General features: G+C 44.3%; 1 protein-coding gene across 2 annotated transcripts in view; it reads left to right on the top strand.

The window, feature by feature from the left end:
- The window catches only part of LOC311023258 (tight junction protein 2-like), a 43,553-nt gene extending 24,943 nt beyond the window's left edge, over window positions 1-18,610 (top strand). Inside the window, exons 8-23 of one of the 2 annotated variants that reach the window (XM_084024971.1) lie at window positions 4,030-4,135; window positions 4,386-4,504; window positions 4,711-4,774; window positions 4,878-5,028; window positions 5,183-5,291; window positions 7,818-8,037; window positions 8,142-8,326; window positions 8,557-8,652; window positions 8,758-8,837; window positions 9,033-9,243; window positions 9,335-9,435; window positions 9,693-9,911; window positions 11,279-11,386; window positions 13,522-14,016; window positions 14,155-14,240; window positions 14,665-18,610. In XM_084024971.1, the coding sequence (XP_083881097.1) occupies window positions 4,030-4,135; window positions 4,386-4,504; window positions 4,711-4,774; window positions 4,878-5,028; window positions 5,183-5,291; window positions 7,818-8,037; window positions 8,142-8,326; window positions 8,557-8,652; window positions 8,758-8,837; window positions 9,033-9,243; window positions 9,335-9,435; window positions 9,693-9,911; window positions 11,279-11,386; window positions 13,522-14,016; window positions 14,155-14,240; window positions 14,665-14,794 (2,480 nt within the window). In that variant the 3' untranslated portion in view covers window positions 14,795-18,610. Of the gene's footprint in view, window positions 1-4,029; window positions 4,136-4,385; window positions 4,505-4,710; window positions 4,775-4,877; window positions 5,029-5,182; window positions 5,292-7,817; window positions 8,038-8,141; window positions 8,327-8,556; window positions 8,653-8,757; window positions 8,838-9,032; window positions 9,244-9,334; window positions 9,436-9,692; window positions 9,912-11,278; window positions 11,387-13,521; window positions 14,017-14,154; window positions 14,282-14,664 lie in introns of both variants that reach the window. The other variant, XM_084024972.1, reaches the window with a different exon arrangement.
- The last annotated feature ends 1,814 nt before the right edge of the window (window positions 18,611-20,424 follow it).

The raw sequence follows: 20,424 nt of genomic DNA, 5'->3' as shown, positions 1-20,424 counted from the left end.
GTTTGATAACTGACATGAGAGCTTATATCGAAATATACAGGGAATGCTGGAAGCCGGTCTTAGCAGAGAACCTAAAGCCTGTCTGTAGGAGATGTTGCAGTTTTTGGTCCAGGTCAGGAAGTCTCAGCATGAAGGTCGTTGATTTAAGGCTGAGATTAGAAGAATTCAGTGTAAAAGGTGGCGGTTGTGTGTATATATATATATATATATATATATATATATATATATATATATATTTATTCCTCAAAACTAGGGTTGGTAATCTTCTTAAAAAAACATAGTTTGGTTTCTTGAAAACATCAGACTCCCAAGTGGCTAAAAATACCGTCCGGAGCGAAGCACTCTGGAGTCTCTGCTCAGTGACTGTGTGTTGCTTGAAAAGGAGAGGGGGGTCAGCAGCGGGTCAGGGTTTAATCAGGACCTCATTGTGGGCTGGAGGCTCTGAGGAAAACCTCCTCCAGCCCGATTAGAAACTGAACTGATCGTGTTGATTTGAAGTGCTCATCTTGACAAGCGGCAGCGATTCCCCTGTAATCGCTCAAAAGTGCATCTCTGTGTGTGTTTTCTCTTGCAGATAAAATGTCATTCTTTTAGCTGACGGACCGCCGAAGACGCAGCATGCGTATCACTCTGTTGCCTTTCTGTCAGTTGTAAAACGGCCGCGACGCCACCTGCCTTAAGTTGTAAAGCTTTCACACTCTTTATGCACCTTCCTTTATACTGCTCTAAATCATTTAAATTCATTTTTAATATATGACTCATATTTTTCCCCCTGAAATAAATAAACACATTTATAATCACTACGCACTTTTGCAACTGTGTGATTCATTAAGTGAAGCCGGCGGACGGAGTCGGTGAGTTCATGGTGATGTTTCAGACGCCGGGTGATGATTTATTTTTGTGAATACAGAATGTTGCATGACAAAGCGTGGCTCACGGCGTGGGTAAGATGTCTGTTTCATGTGTGATAACATATTAATGATTTGTCCTAACAGTGTGGCAACTCGCCGTCGTCTGTCCAGGCAGTCGATCCGAACTCTCCTCGCCTCCCACTTGTCTTTTCCCCGCCGCACTTCCCTTTTTCACACATTCTCGCACCTCATCTCTCTGCACAATATCTAATACAGCGACGGCTTCTTTTGTTGAAGGGAGGGAGTAGGCGTGCGTGCGTGTGTGCGTGCGTGCGTGTGTGTTTGTGTGTGTGTGCAGGAGATAGAAGATTGAGTGTTCACCTGGAAATCCACCCATGCACCTTTTCCCGTCACTACAACCCCGACTAACACCTAAAGCCTCGTCAAAGCAGTCACTAAATGAATCTAAGTCTAACAGGCCAGCAGCGTTTAAAGACTAAGCTTTTAAGTTTTGGACTTAACACGAGCACAAATAAGATATTTCTGCTGCTCCGGCTATGGATGAATACACAAAACCAGATTAGTGATTGAGTTGACCGTTACACTCAATACCAAAGTGTCCGATGGAACAAACAACTTATTAATCATTTAACTTAGCTTTAGGGTACGATAATAATTTGACTGAGACTTCTTATAAATGTACTTGTACCTGTTTTGAATTGTGTTTGCCTTAATTTCCAGTTCATAAGTAGACTCACATAATGTTGCTGAGGACTTCCTTGATGATGAGATGGTGCATCTAACTGGGTTCATCCTCTAATTAAGGATGGAAATATTGTTATGCCTCATCGTTACAATACGCAATGCATTTCTCTTTAAATGCAAAGAGGAAAAGAAAAGCTGACTTGTGTGATTGAATGAATACAAGCGGCTATTGGCTAAACCCCCGTCCAGCTGCAAGGCGTCGTAAAAAACACACTCGAAACTCAAAAACATCGTGAAAAAAAGTCGTCCTATAAAACACATCAAGTAATCTGCCAAAAACCAAATGAAATTCACCAAGTCGAGGTGGCGGTTAAATACTGTTGAGCTGTTAACTAACTGATGCCCCCATCGTGGCCCCGGTGTAGCAGCTGGAGATGCACTCGGACGTGTTATCACTAGAGGGCAGCGGGAGGTTAGCGCGAGGGAGCAGTCCTTGAGCATGCGGCTGTTACCGACCATCCAAAATATGATGTAGGTTTCCCAGCAGCGTGTGAGATTAGTCGGTTTAAATAAAAAGGCACAGCCAACACCTGATATCTCATTTATGTCTTGTCATATAAACCTCAGTGTTGAACATAATTCCTTGTGATATTGTTATATAGCTGCAATTTTAAGTATGCAGGACGGTGGTTCTTGACCTTTTTTTTTGGACCTCTTGTCTTGCGGGGGGCTTCAGTAACATAGCCCAATTAAAAATGAACAAAATACCATCTGGAGAGTCTATTTATGTGTGCTACATGCGAAATTCCTCCAGTGCACATCAGAACAATGGCGGAGATGCACAGTATCTTTTGTAATCCAATACGTTAAGTTGAAAAAGTTTGAGTAACATTTTTAGTGTTTGTCTAGTTTTAAAGAGAAAAAAACTACATACAGCACCTTGCATTACCACCAAGGACCACCAGGGGTCCGTTACGTGAATATCAGGTTTGAAACGGTCTCCTAACATTCTCCTTTTGTTTTCATCCGTATCTCTTGTCCTCCATCTAACATTTTCACACTCCCTCGCCTCCTGTTACTGCCCTGCATGTCTCTCTAACCCTAATCAAACCACTAACACCTTCTCGATTTGTTCCTAGACGACCTGCTTTTTGTCTGCTGGTCTTTAATTGCTTTTTGTTTTTTTTCAGAGGGACAGATTTATCGGCAATTTTTTGTATTTGCTCTCTTTAATGTGGTTCCCTTGCTTGTCCTCTCACACCTCAAATGTTCCTCCTGTTTCTGGTTTCTTGGCTTCTGTCAAAGCTTCCATCACCCCCCTCCCCCTTCTTCAGGGTGGTTTGCTGAGTGCCACATGATTGCAGATAAAAGCAGCCAAATCAAAGACTCCCATGTTCACTTCAAATGAAAAATAAAATCAGATGGACTGAATGAAAGCCAGGCGCTCTCAGAGGAGAGCCGGGCTACGTAAGCACTTTGGACCAGCTTGTTTGTAGATTATAAAGCGACCCCCATGAGGCCCGATCTGCCCTCGAACCGGCATTACTTGCGATTCATGTATTTGCATCGGTTCTTCCTTCACTACTCGTCCGGATGTGGGGCTGTGATGCCAGCAAGCCAGTTCAGATGTCCTGCAGCAGACTCCAAATAGCAAATCCAAGGCCAGATGGGACCTCAAAGGTCTCGAGGCATCCTAATCGGCTGCCAACACTTCCCCGAGTGAGCGCCTTTCAATGCAAAAGAGCAGTGATGCTCCCCCCAAATTGTACTTCAGGACTAGACTTCCAGATGTCTGAGCGACTCAGCCTGTCCCTGAAGGCATCACCGTAGCCCACTTTAAACAAAGTGCTTGTCAGACTGTTAAACAGCATCTGAAACCTGAAAGTAGCTCTCAGTTTTCTTTTCGACACAACTCATTCTGCCCCGGCTGTTTGTACAATTTGTAAACCGTATTGAACTAGATATTTAAGACAATGGCTGGTTATGAGCCGGCCTCTAGTGGCCATTTGAAGAACTTCAGTTTTTGGCGCTTCAGCTTGGGCTTCACTGTTTGGGAGTAGCGTGCATCATGTGACCTGCAGTGTTCTTAAAAATGTATTTGCTTCATATGAATGGAGACCAATGACAACCTGGAAGGTAGGAAAATAATCTAAAAAGTTTGGGGTATTTTAACACAAAGTTCAGTTCTGATAATTTCTGGGCTACGAATTCAGTGTGTTGGTGTGATCGCTGCTTTTATCCTGTGTTTTGAACTGTGGCACCAGAGTTTGTCCTCATAATTGTGACCGGCGTCTCTAATAATCTCCTCATAACTAGCTGGTGTCGGGCTTCCTGAGGTGACGGTTTCCTCCTGCTGGATGTGGTGATGGTGGTGGTGGTGGTGGTGCACACGTCTAGACAGAAGTCTGTGTATCTAACTGTGATGTCTGTCTGTCTGTCTATCTGTCTGTCTGTATGTATGTCTGTGTGTCAGACATATCAGAGATGGAGTCATACCATTCCTATTCTCCTCCAGAGGAGAGGAGGTCCCGCCAGTCTGACCTGTCCTCCCACTCTTCCAATGAAAGAGACAACTCCAGGTAGGACGGAGGGAATCCTGGATCCAAAAACCTGACTTGGACCGGGATATAGACTTAAGACTTGCATTGACGAGACTTGAGGCTCAACTCAGATTTGACTTGATTGTCTTGAGATTCAAATTTGAACTGCCTTATTAAAATGTATGTGAGGTCTAACTGTCATCTAGTACATGAGCTATTATGGGATACTCTACTGTTGGACCTTGTGAGAGCCTCTCATGCCGTCTCTGGATGTTTGTGTGTGAAACAGGGAGGAACCCATGAGGACCGCCGAGATGTCAGCGATGGCCTCCCCGTTCAGGGTCCCCGAAGACCCCCAGGCCTTGGCTGAGCTGAGCAAAGACACGCCGCACATCGAGGAGCCTCCAGGTTATCACTCGCACAACACCATCTATCTGGTCACGGCATTTTTCACTTTATCAAATTCGAGACTAGCAATGTCTTTTTAAAGTTTGTTTCCTGGTAAATGTGGACGTAAGAATACGCCATTGCACAGATTTGTAAATAAATAGATTTTAAATGATTAAAGTATGATGATAAAATCATTCCAGTTTCCTTGATTGTCTGATCCACAGTTGCTGTAACAACCACGCCCAAGATCCTCCTCCGGCCGAGTCCTGAAGACGAGAAAATATACGGGCGAGTTTTTCTCTCTTCACAGTTCTCTATCATTGAACTTTTACTGTGTGACCGATTACACATTCCACTGGACTAATGACACAGTTTCTGCTCCGTTCTGCAGACCAAACACTGTGATGGTGAACTTCCAGAAGGGAGACAGTGTGGGTCTGAGGCTGGCGGGAGGAAACGACGTAGGGATCTTCATCGCTAGTGTTCAGGAGGGGAGTCCTGCTGAGGAGGAGGGTCTGCGCATCGGAGATCAAATCCTAAAGGTAACCCCATCCGGACAGAACTCATATATTTCATAAGTGAAGCCATAGTCCAGTTAGTGAGAATGTAATGGTGTAATTGTTAGATTGGTAAGCTTTCCAAACATTGTGTTATGATCCGAACAGCCCTGATTATTGTTCCTTTTGTGTCTTGAAGGTGAACAACGTGGATTTTCAAGGTGTCGTGCGAGAGGAAGCAGTTCTCTTCTTGTTGGAGATTCCTAAAGGGGAAGTGGTCACCATCCTGGCACAGAGCAAACCCGATGGTAAATATATATGTCTATAGTCTATATACATGTACAATATGAATTAACCTTTCTTATTTCAGTGCGCTAAGTGTTCTTCTTTTACCTTATCAAGCCAAAGTGCACAAAATAAAGTTTACTAAGTAAATTTGTGGTCCCAAGTAGCCTTTTGATATTTTTTCAGCTAATTTTTGTGTGTGTGTGTGTGTGTCTCTGTCTGTGTGTGTGTTGAACTAACCATCAGTTTGTATACACACACACAATATTAGCATAGCATCGCCCTGTTGGATCCCAACTCCCTTCAGAAAACGAGCAGTTTAAAAGTCGTTTGCTGGCAAAGCATGAATTTAGGCATTTTAAAATCATTGTTTGGCATCTTTTGAACAGTTTCTTATCAATTTACAGCAAAATCTGTTTATTTTGGGTTCACACCATCGTCCTGACTGAGATTAATTCAGTGGATGTGTGATTTCTACAACAGACACTAAGCATCAGTTGTGTTTATTTTATCAGGACTTTATACTTTTACAAAGTTACCAAACTGGTTGACGTGTTCCTTCGTACCATAAATGCCTGTAGTTTATTTTGACTCAGTCCCACAGACGCCGACTTGCTGTTGGAAATGCTCACTAAAGCATCAAATGTGGATTAAACCGCTGCTGAATTAGTTCCATTGAATGCACTATTTCCTCTTGCTTGAGTAATGTTGCTCTTTTAGGATTTAGGAATGACATGGGCCTTCATTAAAATAGTTTTTAAAGATTTACATCACTAATTAGAACCAACTGGCTCGGAGCGGAGAGCCACAGACGGGTAGTTTAGTCTAACATGGAAATTATTTCACCAGATGGTGATATTCACTTTTTAATTGAGTCAGTTGCCGGCAACTTGTGGAATATTCCAGGTTAATTTTTTTTTTCCAAAGCTTTGCCAGCTCTCACACTCTCACCACAGGACCATAGTCTCTCTCTCTCTCTCTCCCCCCGTCGCTCTTTTCTCTCCACGGTGTTTCCATCTCATGATGCCGATACCAGCTTGGTCCCCCCGAGGCTTTTAGACCAGATCAGGCTAGTTTCTGGTTCAGCCAACCGTGACACACATGGGCACACGCCTCCAACCGCGTTATGTAATCAGCACATTGGGCCCTTGAGCGCGCGGCTCTGGAAACGGGGAGAAATTTATTTATGAAGTGCAAAAAGGCAAAAACGGAGCACAAAGAACAGACTTGGGAATGTCCAACACTGGAGGACGTTAGAGGTCATCAGAGGGAGATTAAGGCGTTCACTATGTTAAAAGAGGTGGCACCACACAACACTAGTTCTCATGTAGAGTCATTCAAGTCTATATCTTTCCTCTTGTTGTCGTGCTATTTATCAATGGAGATTGTTTTTGGTGTGAGTTTTGGCCGTAGACGCGTCTTTCTTCTCTCAAAGTTATTGGGTCTGTACGACCTTTGGCTTGTTGTGCCCACAGCACAAAAAAATATTAAAAAAATGCATAATTTGGTGATGGAATTGCGTGAGCAGCTCCCTCCCTCCATCGGCCCATCTGCCACGCCAAAGCATAATATGTTAAAAATGTGGAGATGCACTCAGCTGGAAGAAGGTCATGCGAGGGGAACCCTTTGTTTTATGTCCTTTTATCAGTGTGAGATTAAAGCAGACTGATTGTGCTGCAGCTGAGTCCTCGTGTGCAGCCGGCCGGCGTCGGCGGCGGATTGTAGTCGGTGTGACTGCTGCCTCTGTTGGTCCTTTTGGGTCAGCGCTCTGTCGGACCACACGCATCAAATCAGGACGCCTCCCTGCAGCGTGGAGCGGCTGTATGGTTTATCTCCACGCTGCAGTCAGACAGATGTGTGCGTTGGGTTTTGATGGTGCAAATAAGACTGGAAGTTAATTATTGACCTTTTGAGAACAGAAGCATGTGACAAAACAGCCTTGTGTTACTCACCACAACTCACTGTGTGTGTGTGTACTTGCTTCCGGTTTTCCTCTTCCCTATATTTATTGGCACATCTTCCTCCTGTAGATCAGTAAAATAGTGTGAAACGACACCAATCACCTCCATGCACATGCATGCACGTGCTGTAAATACGGGGGATCGCACCTTGATGACTTATTTTGTGGTGGGCTGAGCTGTTCCCGAGGCTTCCACTTCCAATCATTTAAATTTGACATCTATGCTTGTGCTTCTAAATCGGAGCAGATTTGAGCCTAAAAGCAGCAGCGTTGGAACGAACCACCAACAAAGAACCCACAACTATGTCTTTATGAGCCGCCAAACTAAAAAATGAGGACTTCGGAAATAAATTGTGGCAGGAATGAGTCCTTGAACTCGAACCAGTTAAGCAATGTTCCACTGGCGGTTCCATCGTCTTGAATGGGTTTTTTTTATTTATCCAAATGTCTGTAAAAAGGGTAAAAAGACAGACATAGCGTGCTAAAATGATCCTTTGACATGTGGAAATCAGCTGAAACATCCACATTTCTCTCCCTGTTTTTTAATGCCCCCCTACTCTTTATCTTTCCCTTCTTCCGGTTTCTCTAGTCTATAATGATATCTTGTTGTCGGGCCGTGGAGACTCCTTCTTCATCCGGACCCACTTTGAGTACGAGAAGGAGACTCCTCAGGGTCTGGCCTTCAGCCGGGGCGACATCTTCAAGGTGGTGGACACGCTCTACGACGGCAAGCTCGGCAACTGGCTCGCCGTCCGCGTCGGCAAGGACAAGCAGCTGCTGGAGAAGGGCATCATCCCCAACAAGAGCAGGTATACATGGGTTTAAATACGTCCGGTCTGATGCGTTCCAGAGCCTCAGAACATGTGTGAGTGATGGATGGATCGGTGACTCTCGTGTCCGTCCTCCCCGTCAGGGCGGAGCAGATGGCGAGCGTCCAGAGCGCTCACAAGGCGGTGGCGGGCGATCGAGCGGATTTCTGGCGGTTGCGAGGCCAACGTTCATTGAAGAGGAAGGACCTGAGGAAGAGCAGAGAAAACTTGAGTGGTCAGACGCTCGCCACCCGCTTCCCAGCGTACGAGCGGGTGGTGCTGCGAGAAGGTGGGCGACTTGTGTTTCCTGTCCTTAAACGCTTGTAGGTGGTTTACTGCTCAAAAAGAGATTCATCCTGAAAATGTCATCACAGCTACCAACGAGCATTAAAGCCGAGCACGGTCATCACATAAAAGAGTATACTTTTAAACTGGAGCTAATCTAATTTACTATAATAATATTCTCCATATGAAAAAAAATTCACAATAAAACAGATTTCATCTGCCGTGTCGTTGCAGCTGGTTTCCGGCGTCCTGTCGTTTTGTTCGGCCCGATCGCCGACGCTGCCAATGAGAAACTGGCTTCCGAGATGCCCGACCTGTTTGTCGTTGCCAGTGAGTCTCCAGCAGCTTCTTTCTGTCAACGTGTTTACGTGTTTACGGGTGAACGTCTTCCCCCCGGTGTCGTTTCTAAATAAGCTTTTCCATTGTTTCCATTAGAAACCGAGCCGAAAGACGCCGGATCGGAGAAGTCCTCGGGAGTTGTTCGCCTGAACACCATCCGACAAATCATCGAGCAGGTACACACAAGGTGTTACGTGCCGTAGATTCATCTTGGGGGAAACTGTTTATAACTGTTTATCCCAGAAACTGTAGTAACAACTGTGATCTGTGTTTCGTTAACGGTGTAACAATGAATCCGCTAGTTAGTTTGAATAAAAGAAAACACATTGCGGAGGAGGGATGAGGATTATTTATGTATAAATGCCACCCAGGACAAGCACGCCCTACTGGACGTGACACCCAAGGCGGTGGACACCCTGAACTACACCCAGTGGTACCCCATCGTCATCTTCTTCAACCCGGACAGCAAGCACGGCATCAAGGCCCTGAGACAGAGGATCCTCCCCAACTCCAACCGCAGCGCCCGCAAACTCTACGAGCAGGCCGTCAAGCTGAGGAAGACCTGCCCTCACTTATTCACTGGTACGACCCGCCGGGCGTTGCAAGCGTACATGTACTTTGTGGTCTATTTGAGTGCGAGGGCTGAGGTTGGATGTTTTTTTTTCTCCTCCAGCCACCATTGACCTGAACTCCGCCAACGACGCCTGGTACGGCAGCGTCAAAGACTCCATCAGAGAGCAGCAGATGCAGGCTGTGTGGGTTTCTGACGGCAAGGTAAACACACGCACACACACACGTTTATTATAGGATTAGTCTTGGCTCTAGTCTGTAGTGGACTTCATCTTTCTGTCACCTTCTTAGCCGCCACCGGCGCTCTGAGTATGCTCAACGTGTGTCTTCCTACTTCCTGCCAGTAGTGCTCTACAGCTCGGCTCTGTTTTTCTTTCTTTCTTCTCTCTTGTTCTTGTGTTCTATCCGTCTGTCCATCCTTCCTTCCTGTACACCCAAGATCCATCATGTGTCTCTTCTAGCTGGAGGGAGTAGAGAGTGATCTGGACTGCCAGGACGTGGAGCGCCTGTCCTTCCTGTCCGCCATGTCGGCCGACTACCTCAGCATGGACAGCCGGCTGACCTCGGACCTCGACGACACTGCCGACGAGGGCGGAGCCTACACCGACAACGAGCCCGACGCCGAGATGATGCACATCTCCGCCATCAGCCGTTCGTCTGAACCCGTCACGGCCGAGGAGGTCAGAGTCACACGCGCGTTGTTATTCCCCTTTCTGTAGAATCTTCATAGTCCAAGTCGGATTGACCCATCACCTTTAGTTTCATGCAGGTGAGCAATTGGCCGAAATGCAATTGCCAGAGTCCAAATTGCAGGCAACCTCGAAAACAAACACTTGACCACAATAATACCTGCGTTGCTTTTGCAGAGATGAAACACGAAATTTTATATATTTATTCAGAGTGACTCCATCCGACTGAAAATTGTTTTGTTTTTTTAACCCTCGGGCAGTAGTTAAAAGTATATTTACTCCAGTTTTGTAGTACAATTGTGAGTTACTTGTATCTCACCTAGTATCATCTTTCATATGATATGTGTCATCTCACCACATCTAAAAGCAGACCTGGCTATAATTGGCCACCCAGAAGGGTGAAAACACTGTCGTCATAGAGACAGCTGAGATGCAATGACTCATTCAAACGGGATTAATGCTGCACATGTTCAAGACATTCATTGGAACACAAAAAGGGATAAACGCTGTGTGTATAGAATACGAATCTGTAAAGTATTTATGATGGATTCATTAATATATATGAGTAGTTATACTCTTGTAGCGAAGCGCCGTTAAACAACGGGCTAAAGCAAAGTGCTTTACGTACGATATTAAAAGGTATTAAGACATGATGGAAAGGAAACACAACACCATATAAAAGTACATGATTAGGATTTAAAAGTAAGAAAATAAAATTGGCGATAAATTTAATGAAATAATAAACAGGAGAATAAAAAAGTGATAGAAGAGTGCCCGATATGGAGAAATGGCCTCAAATTAGTTTTAAAACTCTCTTGTATTTTAAATTCAAGCAGCAAATTTACCATCTTCTTCTTTATTTTTTTTAATCTGAAGAACTCCTTCACTGCCTTGACAAAGTGTTAAGTGCTATATGATGATGTCAGACATTCACTCTGATAAACACACAGCCGGATGCAGACTTTGCGGCTCTGCAAATTCTCCTCTTCTCACTCTCATGGGGGTGCTGCCATCTGCAGGGCAGACAGGAGATTACAGCTTCAAACCCTCAAACAGTGAGCTTCTGTTCAGCTGCCGTGCGCTTTAAAGTCAGTATCTGCAATGCATTGCATTTACCTCTGTAATATATAATAAGTCATTCTGTGCACAAACGTAATCAAATGCAGAAACCCTGAGAGGCACGTGAGAAAATCTTTCTCCCGTGTTTATGACTTTAAAACATGTGAAAAGTTACTTTATTCTTCTTCAAATGAAAATTAGAAGGAGGTGGGAAAAAAAGGAAATTGGAAAGTGTATTCGTGCAAAAATGTCTGTGTGTGTGTGTGTGTGTGTGTGTGTGTGTGTGTCTGTGTGTGTAGATCTTGCGCAGGTACAGTCCAGACATCAGGAGTCGCATTAGGAAAATCAGCAGCCGTGATGTCCTCAACAGGTCCAGCCCTCCACCCGTCTTCCTACCGGACAGCAAGGTGAGGGACACCTACAATCATAATCCACCCGCCGGTAGGAACACTTTTTCTGTGTCTTTGGCCAACGTATCTCTGTCCTCAGTCTCATAGAAGGGGGTTTGTACTCAAATGCCAATAATTAATAACTATTAGCATATGAGTACAAACAGTTGAAGGAATTGTGAATTGCCCAGATTGTTACCAGTTCTTGAAGAAGCGTTGCTTGTTCCTCTGAAGAAAGGAAAATAATTTCTAGTTAGATGCGTCTCGACTAGGAAGTCTTGTCTTTGTTTCAGAAGCAGGCTCCGACAGCCAGCTTCTTGGTTGTTTTGAGGGTGCTGCTTGGGGACTTGAGACCTGTGGTCCAAATCCCAGGAGGAAGAGGAGACCTCTGGTCAGGTTGAGGTCCCAGTAGGAAGAGGGACGAGACCTGTGGTCAGGTCGACATCTCGGTAGAAAGAGAGAGATTCCAACCTGGTCTGCTTGGTAGAAACTTCCACTGCAGTTGACCAATCAGAATGGAATCTGGAGTTCACAGGTACGTGTCACTCTCAGTGACACAGGCCTGCAGGCAGGTGGGGGAGGGGGAAAGACCCCCTGTGGAGGTGCTTGGCTGTGTTTCCACACAGAGGACGCTCCAATCTGAATGTTCAGAAACAATTCATCTGCATCCATGAATTTTTTCATAGACCCTGAGGTCTCAACAATGGGAAAAAGTTTCCACCTGCAGGTATATATCAATCAATATGATAGAACGTGTGCGACTCTCTCTCAAAGCCTCAAACCAGAAGAGTCTGAACTCGTCAAAGTCTGGAGCTGGTCCATAGACAACGAATGGGAGACTGATTTTTTCGTTCTTTCTTTTATGTAAATGGACTTCATTCAGTCAGATAGACACAATAACAGAGTTATCATATTATATTATTGTATAACACACTTCCTTCCATTTATGACACATTTCTATAATTGATTGTTATACATTGTTGTCATATGTGAATTAAAGATATTATTTCTCAGTAGCAAACGGTAAGTATGACCTGCAGCATCTCTGACTCTCACCTCCACTTGCACCTGGCAGATCTTTACCTCCATTGAAAGGAGCAAACTGGCCTTCCCTCTGAGGAACGGCCTGATGTGGAGAAACCACTCCCGCTGTGGTTCAGATTCCTCCACCGTCAGCTCGGTGGACCAGACGGGAACCCAGAATTCCCCTCAGTTATTGGTACATACTGGTGGGCTCATTGTGTAGCAGTGGTGTTCAGATGAGCTGTGTTCACGTTTTCATTCCAACTTCGCAGATGATTCATCCATCTACTCAATTTAAATTGATCCATTCAACGTAAATAGTGAACGCTTGCTGAGGAGCTGCTGTTTGGTTGGAATGAAAACAAGTCAACACTTTGCTCTTATAGGCGACGTTTTGAGTCTGATCCATAGACCTGTTTGACGTACTAGTCTGGTATCCAGTGGTCTACGTGGAATCTGAAAACTGTATGAAAATGTTGTAGAATTATGTTTGTTTAGAAATTTGCTTGAAAGGTGTGTCGCATTGTAAAGGTGCAATATGTTGAGATTTGGCCATAATAACTTTTAGTTTTGTTCTGGAAGATGGACAGAACTTCACTTAGGTATATTCTCCCTTTCTTTTGTTTTTGAGCATTTGGCTAAATATCACACATTGCACCCTTTTAATGGAAAAATCAGCAGTGACTCATTGTTCTTGCCGCCTCACGATGTAGAAAAGCTTTGATTTGCAACTTTGATTTTTGGAATCTGTCTGGAAGTATGAAACCAAAAACTTAACATCGAGCACTGACGGAGGAAGCTCGTTCTTTCAACCATTCATTCATTTTCATCCAGTTCAGTCTTTCAGCTCGTCCTCTGAGATTCTGCGGAATTTCAAGCTCTTTTGTTTTCACTGTCATCAAAATCATTTTTTGGATAAACAATCCAATCGAGCCTGACCGAGCAGGGTGAAGCCCTCAGTGGGACCACCTGCTGTTGTAAACCCAGAGAGAGTCATAAAGGCAAAGTCATCGTGGAGCTTTTGCTTAGTTTGTGTAACGTGGTTGTCATAGTAATACAAATCTTAATACCAGAGAACTGTGAGTATCCCCATCTGTTCTGGCTCTTAACGCTTCCCCTTCCTCGGCCAGGTGAAGCTGTGTCTGAGGGATGACCCGGTCCTCGTGTCCGGCTCCACTAACCCGCACCATCACCACCGCCACCACCACCCTCCGCCCCCCAGCTCCAGCCGAAGCTACGACTCTCCCTCCAGCAGCAGCCCCGCCAGCAGCAACAACGACCCCCTGCCGCCCATCTCCCGTTCGGCCGTCTCCTCCGGCCCGCTGCCGCCGGCTCACCACTTCAACTCTTGCAGTAAACTGTGGCCCCCGGGAGGTCCCCAATCCCCCGCCGCGCCCCGGCCCAGCCATTGTGGGCCCACGGCGGAGGCCACGGTGCACTCCCCTGTGGCCCTGCCCGCCACAATCCTGGCGGCCGTTAAGCAGCAGGGGGAGGCGGCGAAGGAGCACCCTGCAGAGGATCCATCCTTGAGGTCCTTCCTGGGGAAGATCAAGGCCTTCGAGAAGATGGATCACTTCGCCCGAGCCCAACGGTTGCTGGAACTGCAGGAGGCACAGAATGCAAGGGTGGGTAATAATGATGAAAAATGTCCAATAGGATTAAAATTATGAAATAGTGACATTTTGGACGGACATGGATGACAACTTGACAGGTTGGAGGAAGCATACAACTTCAGACTCTAATCAACTAATCTGTGTTTCCAGCTGGAAATTGCTCAGAAGCACCCAGACATCTATGCTGTTCCCCTGAAGACGGCCAAGCTGGATCACAGTCGGCCTCAGCCTATCGGGTAGGCTCACTACTGCCATACGACTGTTTCCAGGTCCAGCTGTGAGTGTGTTTGTCTGCACGATCGTGTCTCTGCAATGTTTGCTAACTTACACGACATCACTCATAAATAATAATTAGGAGAAATAACACCAATCATACGACACTATTAAAGATCATAGAACTAATAGACGACAGACTACTGGACATTTGTTTGGGGGGATGGGGGTCACCAAAGTCATTAGAATTCATCTTCAAGAATATTTCACAGTAATCAACCGACAGTTATCAAGATAATTCAATTGTCAACCTCAACCTTCTTGATGAGAAGTCAGGAATCGGTACAAATCATCCAAGTAGTTGTTGAACTATCTATGTCTGGACCATGGTGGTGGACTGAAGTGTGGCGGGACTCAGTACAGCTTGTATCTTCTGTGTCCTTCCAGCTCCAGCTCCCATCCCGATCCCCAGACTCCTCCGTCCTCCAGGGAGGGGCGACCCTTCTACCCCGGCGAAGAGGAGGAGCCGGCACCGGGATACTACAACTCCTTCCAGTACCAGGACACCCAGCTGTAGGGCCGGCACACGGCAGCCGTGCCGGTCCGCAGCGTGCTGGACGTACATGTACACATGCACTGCATATAGAGTATATCTACACACACACACCATTCCATCATGCACAAGCAAGCTGCTGACTTGAACTGACTCTCGCTTCTTCGATGTTGACGGAGAAAATAAACTTTTTTTTTTTTTTTTTTGTTGCTTCATGGAAGTTAAAGCAATCTGTACTATCCGTTTGGATAGCAACACGCCGTCTTCACTTTACTTTTTTCTGGTGTATTTGATGATTTCTATCTTACGTACCACTTTTAATGGTCAGAACTGATTGATTTACGACTTATTTTCTTGCCTATGCAACTCTTCAGTTTGTGCACAGCAACTGAAACGTATTGCCACGATTGCCCTCACAATAACCTCAACGAACCCCAAAAAAAAACCACAAAGCGCTTTATCACATCCATCCCCTACTTTTCTAGGCTCCTATTACTTCAAACTCAGATCAACAAATATTAACGTATATATTATTACATACAACATTATTTAAGGTCAAGTGTTTATACTCTGTCTTTGCATTCCTTCGTATATGACTATGCCTGTGTATATATACAGTATATATCGATATATATATATATATAGTCTATCTAGTAACACTGGAATTTGTTACAATTTTTTGAAGTGCCTATTACTTTCTTAGTCCCATGGGGTTCGGGTCGTCTTTCCTCCGCCCCTCAGCCACCCAGCCATACTAAGACCTCTGCTGCTGTTAAGCTTAAAGGGAAACCAGGGAACCAGTGACACCAAAATCTCAATGCTGTCCCACACACACCGTACCGTCTGCCGTCACCTTCAGTGACAAAACATGCCCACAAAATTACAGTACACACCTTGCAGCCAGTGCTATCTGTCATGTGTGAGAAAGAGCACACACTGTCTCGTCTCCAGAACCTGATCAAGAACAATATCAGTCTCACACCAGTTTGAAATTGAGATCATTGTAATCGGAAAAGGCCCGGTCACCCCAGCATTAAAACAGCCATGGCAAAAAACTAATGGACTCTGCAAAACCAGTGCATTTTTCAATTTTGGTGAACTTTATCATGAGTCATTAAACGTTAGTGAATAATCTTGACAGTGCTGATTTCTGAAGGAATTGAGAGTCCAACACAAAGGAAGCTTTCACAGCATAATAGCTGCGTTGCAGTTTTGTATAATCTCCTCTGTCAGAGTAGAAACTGCTCAACAAAATGATGCAAGCATTTAGGCTAAATTGGCAGCATCTTGCCACGTCATGTCCAGCTCTCTTTACTTTTTTTAAGGATTATTTTAGGGATATTTATTGCCTTTTATTCTTGCAGCTAGAGAATAACAGGAAAGGGAGAAGAGAGAGGGGATGACACGCAGCAACAGGCTGCAGGTCATAATTGAACCCGGGCCATTGCCGAGGATTCAGCCTACATGAGACGCACTTTACCAAGTTGGAGGTTGCACCATATATCCAGCTTTGCTAACTAGTCCTATGAATAATCGCTGCATCGCCAGGCTTCTTGGACCACCTACTTCACTAGGGCCTGCAATGAATTTTGCCGTGCCACTTTCTGGTGTGAGTGGGCCTTAAGATTTATTTTTTCTTATTGTTGCCATCTTTGGTGCTCAGCATTCATGCTGTGCTGTTCTTGCACTGTATCTCCCAGCAAAATTGTGGTTGTTTTCTTGCCTTGGAAAGTTTTGCTGATGACGTTTCTACAGGTGGTGCCCTCTTCTGTCTGTTCAGCCGTAGTGGCTATCACTGCCTATGCTAACAACCCTGTTAAATAACAAGATAGGTGATATTCTATATTGTTTTTCTTATTGTCAACAAATCCCACGTGCAGAGCCAAACCAGCAATGAATGTATCAACGAACAAGTATTGTGCGTGTATCAGGTAACACCTGACATATCTTATTCCTCTGTGCCATAGAGCTACATTGTTGTCCAAAATGATAAGAAATTAGTCTATTACGCCAAATGTGGATTAATCCGCTGCTGAAAGTAGTGCCAAACAAATGCACTATTTCCTCCTATTTCAGTAACATTTGTTAAAAAAAACTACATGGTTCAGCTCTTTGAGGTAATAATGAACCTTTTTTTAAATAAAACTATATATTTGTGAGCCTTTCTTTAAAAAAAATGTCCAGTAGGAACCAGAAAGTATTACAAGATGGACTAACGCAGGGTTGATTTTGGTCTTTGTGACAATAAGAAGAATATAGAATATAACAGCCTTACCTTTTTCCAAAGCTGTGTCCCATTTCAGCTTCCTGTGAATACTGAATACGAGGCTGGATAAACTTGCTGGGGCCACAGAGCGTTGTGCCTAGAACACATTCTCACTCCCAACTAATCAGATACCGAGGTTTGGTCTGTTACCCCAATGCTTCAAACTATTGACGGTTCAGGAACCCATCCAGTGTCAGTTCTGGACACGTCAAAGATGGCATGTCAATACGGGCTCATTACATTGGAGTTAGTCGAAAGCCCAGTTCATCTCATACAGATGCTAAAGAGTGCCTCGCTGCTCCGTATCCGAGGGGTCACTGACCAAGTCTTGAATATTTGACGAGTTGGGAGTGAAGACTGCTCTTCAAGAAATAAACATCTATAAAGCATGGCCCACTTGAAGGCCCATTATATCATTTGATTATCTGTAGTGTTCCAAACCAATTTCCAATCAGATTAGCTCGGGTTTATGCTTTCAAGGCCCATCAGCTAGTGGCCTCCTGCTTGGTTGCCAATCCAGCCTTGTCTCTCTTTTTGTGGGCTGTATCCTTCCAAGAGGGAAGGCTCTGAATTGAGATACATCTTTTCTTATTCCTAACAAACCACATACATTAAAAACATGACTTCCTGTATGCCAGCAGACATTTTCCTACACCAACCCACCGGACAAGGAGAACTGCAAAGGCAAAGTCTTTAATGAGCTGGCTGAACAGGGCTCGGTATCAGCATTCTATACCTTTTTAAGGTATCGACAGAAATAACCCAGAACCAACTTCTCAAACCAGATTATACCTACATTTGATCCTTTTTCAAACAGGTCTAAAAATAAATTATGGTTCTCCTTGTAGGCAATCTTCACAATTGTTATTCCTTTTAATGTGACATGTGATTGTCCCTCTAACACAGCAGCTACAACCCTTACAGTTTGTGGTGTGGTGAAATCCAGCGTGGCGGTTCAGTGGGCTGAGACGCCACCAAAACGTTCAAAAGCATAGCTGTACTACACACCTGTGGCATCTGATCAAAAAAATGCAGTGGTGACTAAATGGTATCTGGCACTCTATTAGTACTGGTATCATAATGTTTTTTAACAATACCCGGCCCTGTCTTCTCTTAGTCTTCCACAGAGTGGAAAAAGAAACCTGTGATAGAGGAGTGTACTTCTGAAGCCACATTTTCTAGACCACAGCGTTGTGGTCTGTTTGTTCTATCCAGGTCTTGGCGCCTGACTTGGAGGCAGCCAGTTGTATTTGGGTCTGGGCTCCATCATCAGTGTTAATAAATGGCGTCCCACATGTTTCAAATATGCTCGATTGTATATCTCTCAGTTCACTCTTTACCTCCACACATGAGCTACAAAGTGCTTACCGTCATAATCCAAGTGCTACTGAGTGAGGTCCCTCGCGATGGACCGGCATTGAACTCACGGATTATGCTGTAATGTGTCATGGCAGAGGGTTGTGTTACAAAAGAGATGGAGAGAATGTGAAGAATGACTGACTGGACTGTGTCTGCTGAGTTTTTTCCATGTTTTCACCTTAAAACACCAAATAAAACAAAAAGTCTTAACAATACCTGCAGTGTATGTACTGTGATCATTTTCACAAACAGGGATTTCATAACCAGCCAATTGAGTCATACCACCGAAGCCTCATATTATCTTCAGATGAACGTGTAGTCAATTTACCAAGATGTTGCTTTACTCAAGATGGAGACTGATGATTACAGCATTCAACATACATGTAGGATGTGATCATGTTCTATTAAGATGGATTTACTCTTCTGTTTCTTCTCCTTACTCATTGTGCTTGAACTTCAACAATTTTGCATTCTGCTTGGTTTATCCACCTAAATGTACTCATCTTTTGTCAATTCAGTTGTTTCTCTTTGTTGTGGGTCAGAACAGGTTCACCCGGTCGCTATGGGGACCATGCCTTCTTCTGGGGACTTCTACAGGGACTCCCCATTAAAAAACAAGGTCAGACCTTATCAGAATCGAGGGTCTAAACATAGAGATTATATTGGGATATATAAATTAGATTGACTTGACTTGGAAAGAGAAGGAGGATATCCATGTTTTCATTCAATTCAGCAAATTTTTAGAAAACTTTTAATGTAGCAAAAGGGGGAATGCTAACTTTTACTTTCATACATATTTCATGTAACAGTATGCCAAGTACTGTATCTTGTATATCGCTAGTTTATTACCATGTATATGACATTGACACAATCAATAATAAAAAATGAATAAATACTTCAGCCTTCATCGGTAAAAGGAACTGCCTCAGATGTCATCATGTGACCGACGTCTGCAATGCATATTAGGTGTGTGTGAAATGGCACTAAGGCAAACAACAAGGCGGCTCCCGAGGAAGTGAGTGTAACAACTGCGACAGCATCAGTTCTATCAGATCATTCATCCAATCGCCTGCCAAGTGTTTTGTGAAAGCTCCTGCCTGTTTCCTAACCGTTTCCAATGACAGCTTCTCTGATGGTTCTGCAGAAAACCATTCAGAGTCGGGTTTAATATGAACAGCTTCCACCTACAAAGGTCCACAGCATTCCTTGTCTAAGGTGGAGGTGTGTTATCAGCAGAGATTTGAGGTTGGCAGGTAAACGGTCTATATGACCTTCTCGGGGCACGGCAGGTCAACACTGTTGTCACATGAGCTTAACACTAACGCATTATTGAAGATTTATCTCGGCTGCTGGTTTACGGACCGGGAAATTAGACGTGTGAAGGTTACACATTATTCATCCAGGTAGCTACAATATTGGATTTGTGCTCTTCAATGGGAATTATGTTTTTCTCAAACTCCTAACCAAAGTACTTCATTATGGAGCTGCAATGCAAAGAAGCATTGCCAATCTGTTTGCCTACTTCTGGGACATGACGACCAGGCTGTCACCCTCGTTTTGACATTTTCATTCCGCTACGGGGGTGAAAGTAGACTGAGGTTCTTGTTTGTAATACCTTGTTATATTATTATAATACGACTACAGTGTCTATTTCATTTTTATGGTAATTGTTCTACTCATGTTCTTGACTGCAGTACTTTGCTTTATTGTTTATTCCTTTAATAATTGTGCGCACTTGGCAATGAACTCCTTTCTGATTCTGAACCAGCTTCCTCTAAGATGCTGTTGGGAGCTGCGATGTATAAATGTAAACATTAAGAATGAATGCATCTCAATGCTTCAGGACACTAAATCTAAATGCACGGGCGCTGTCATGTATTTGCCTGACCGTGCACTGTACCGGGGATGGTCTGGTTTGCAGGATGACCTTGCATGTGTCTGCAAGCTCAGCACTCCTGGCTTTACCAACGCACTTGTTGAAGTTATGAAGTGTTTCATATTTAAATCACACCAGCAATGACACTGCATT

This window comes from Eutrigla gurnardus, assembly GCF_963514095.1.
Source record: "Eutrigla gurnardus genome assembly, chromosome: 13".
Lineage (NCBI taxonomy): Eukaryota > Metazoa > Chordata > Actinopteri > Perciformes > Triglidae > Eutrigla > Eutrigla gurnardus.
The sequence above is the reverse complement of the archived record's forward strand: the minus strand, read 5'-3'. Positions and strand labels throughout refer to the sequence as shown.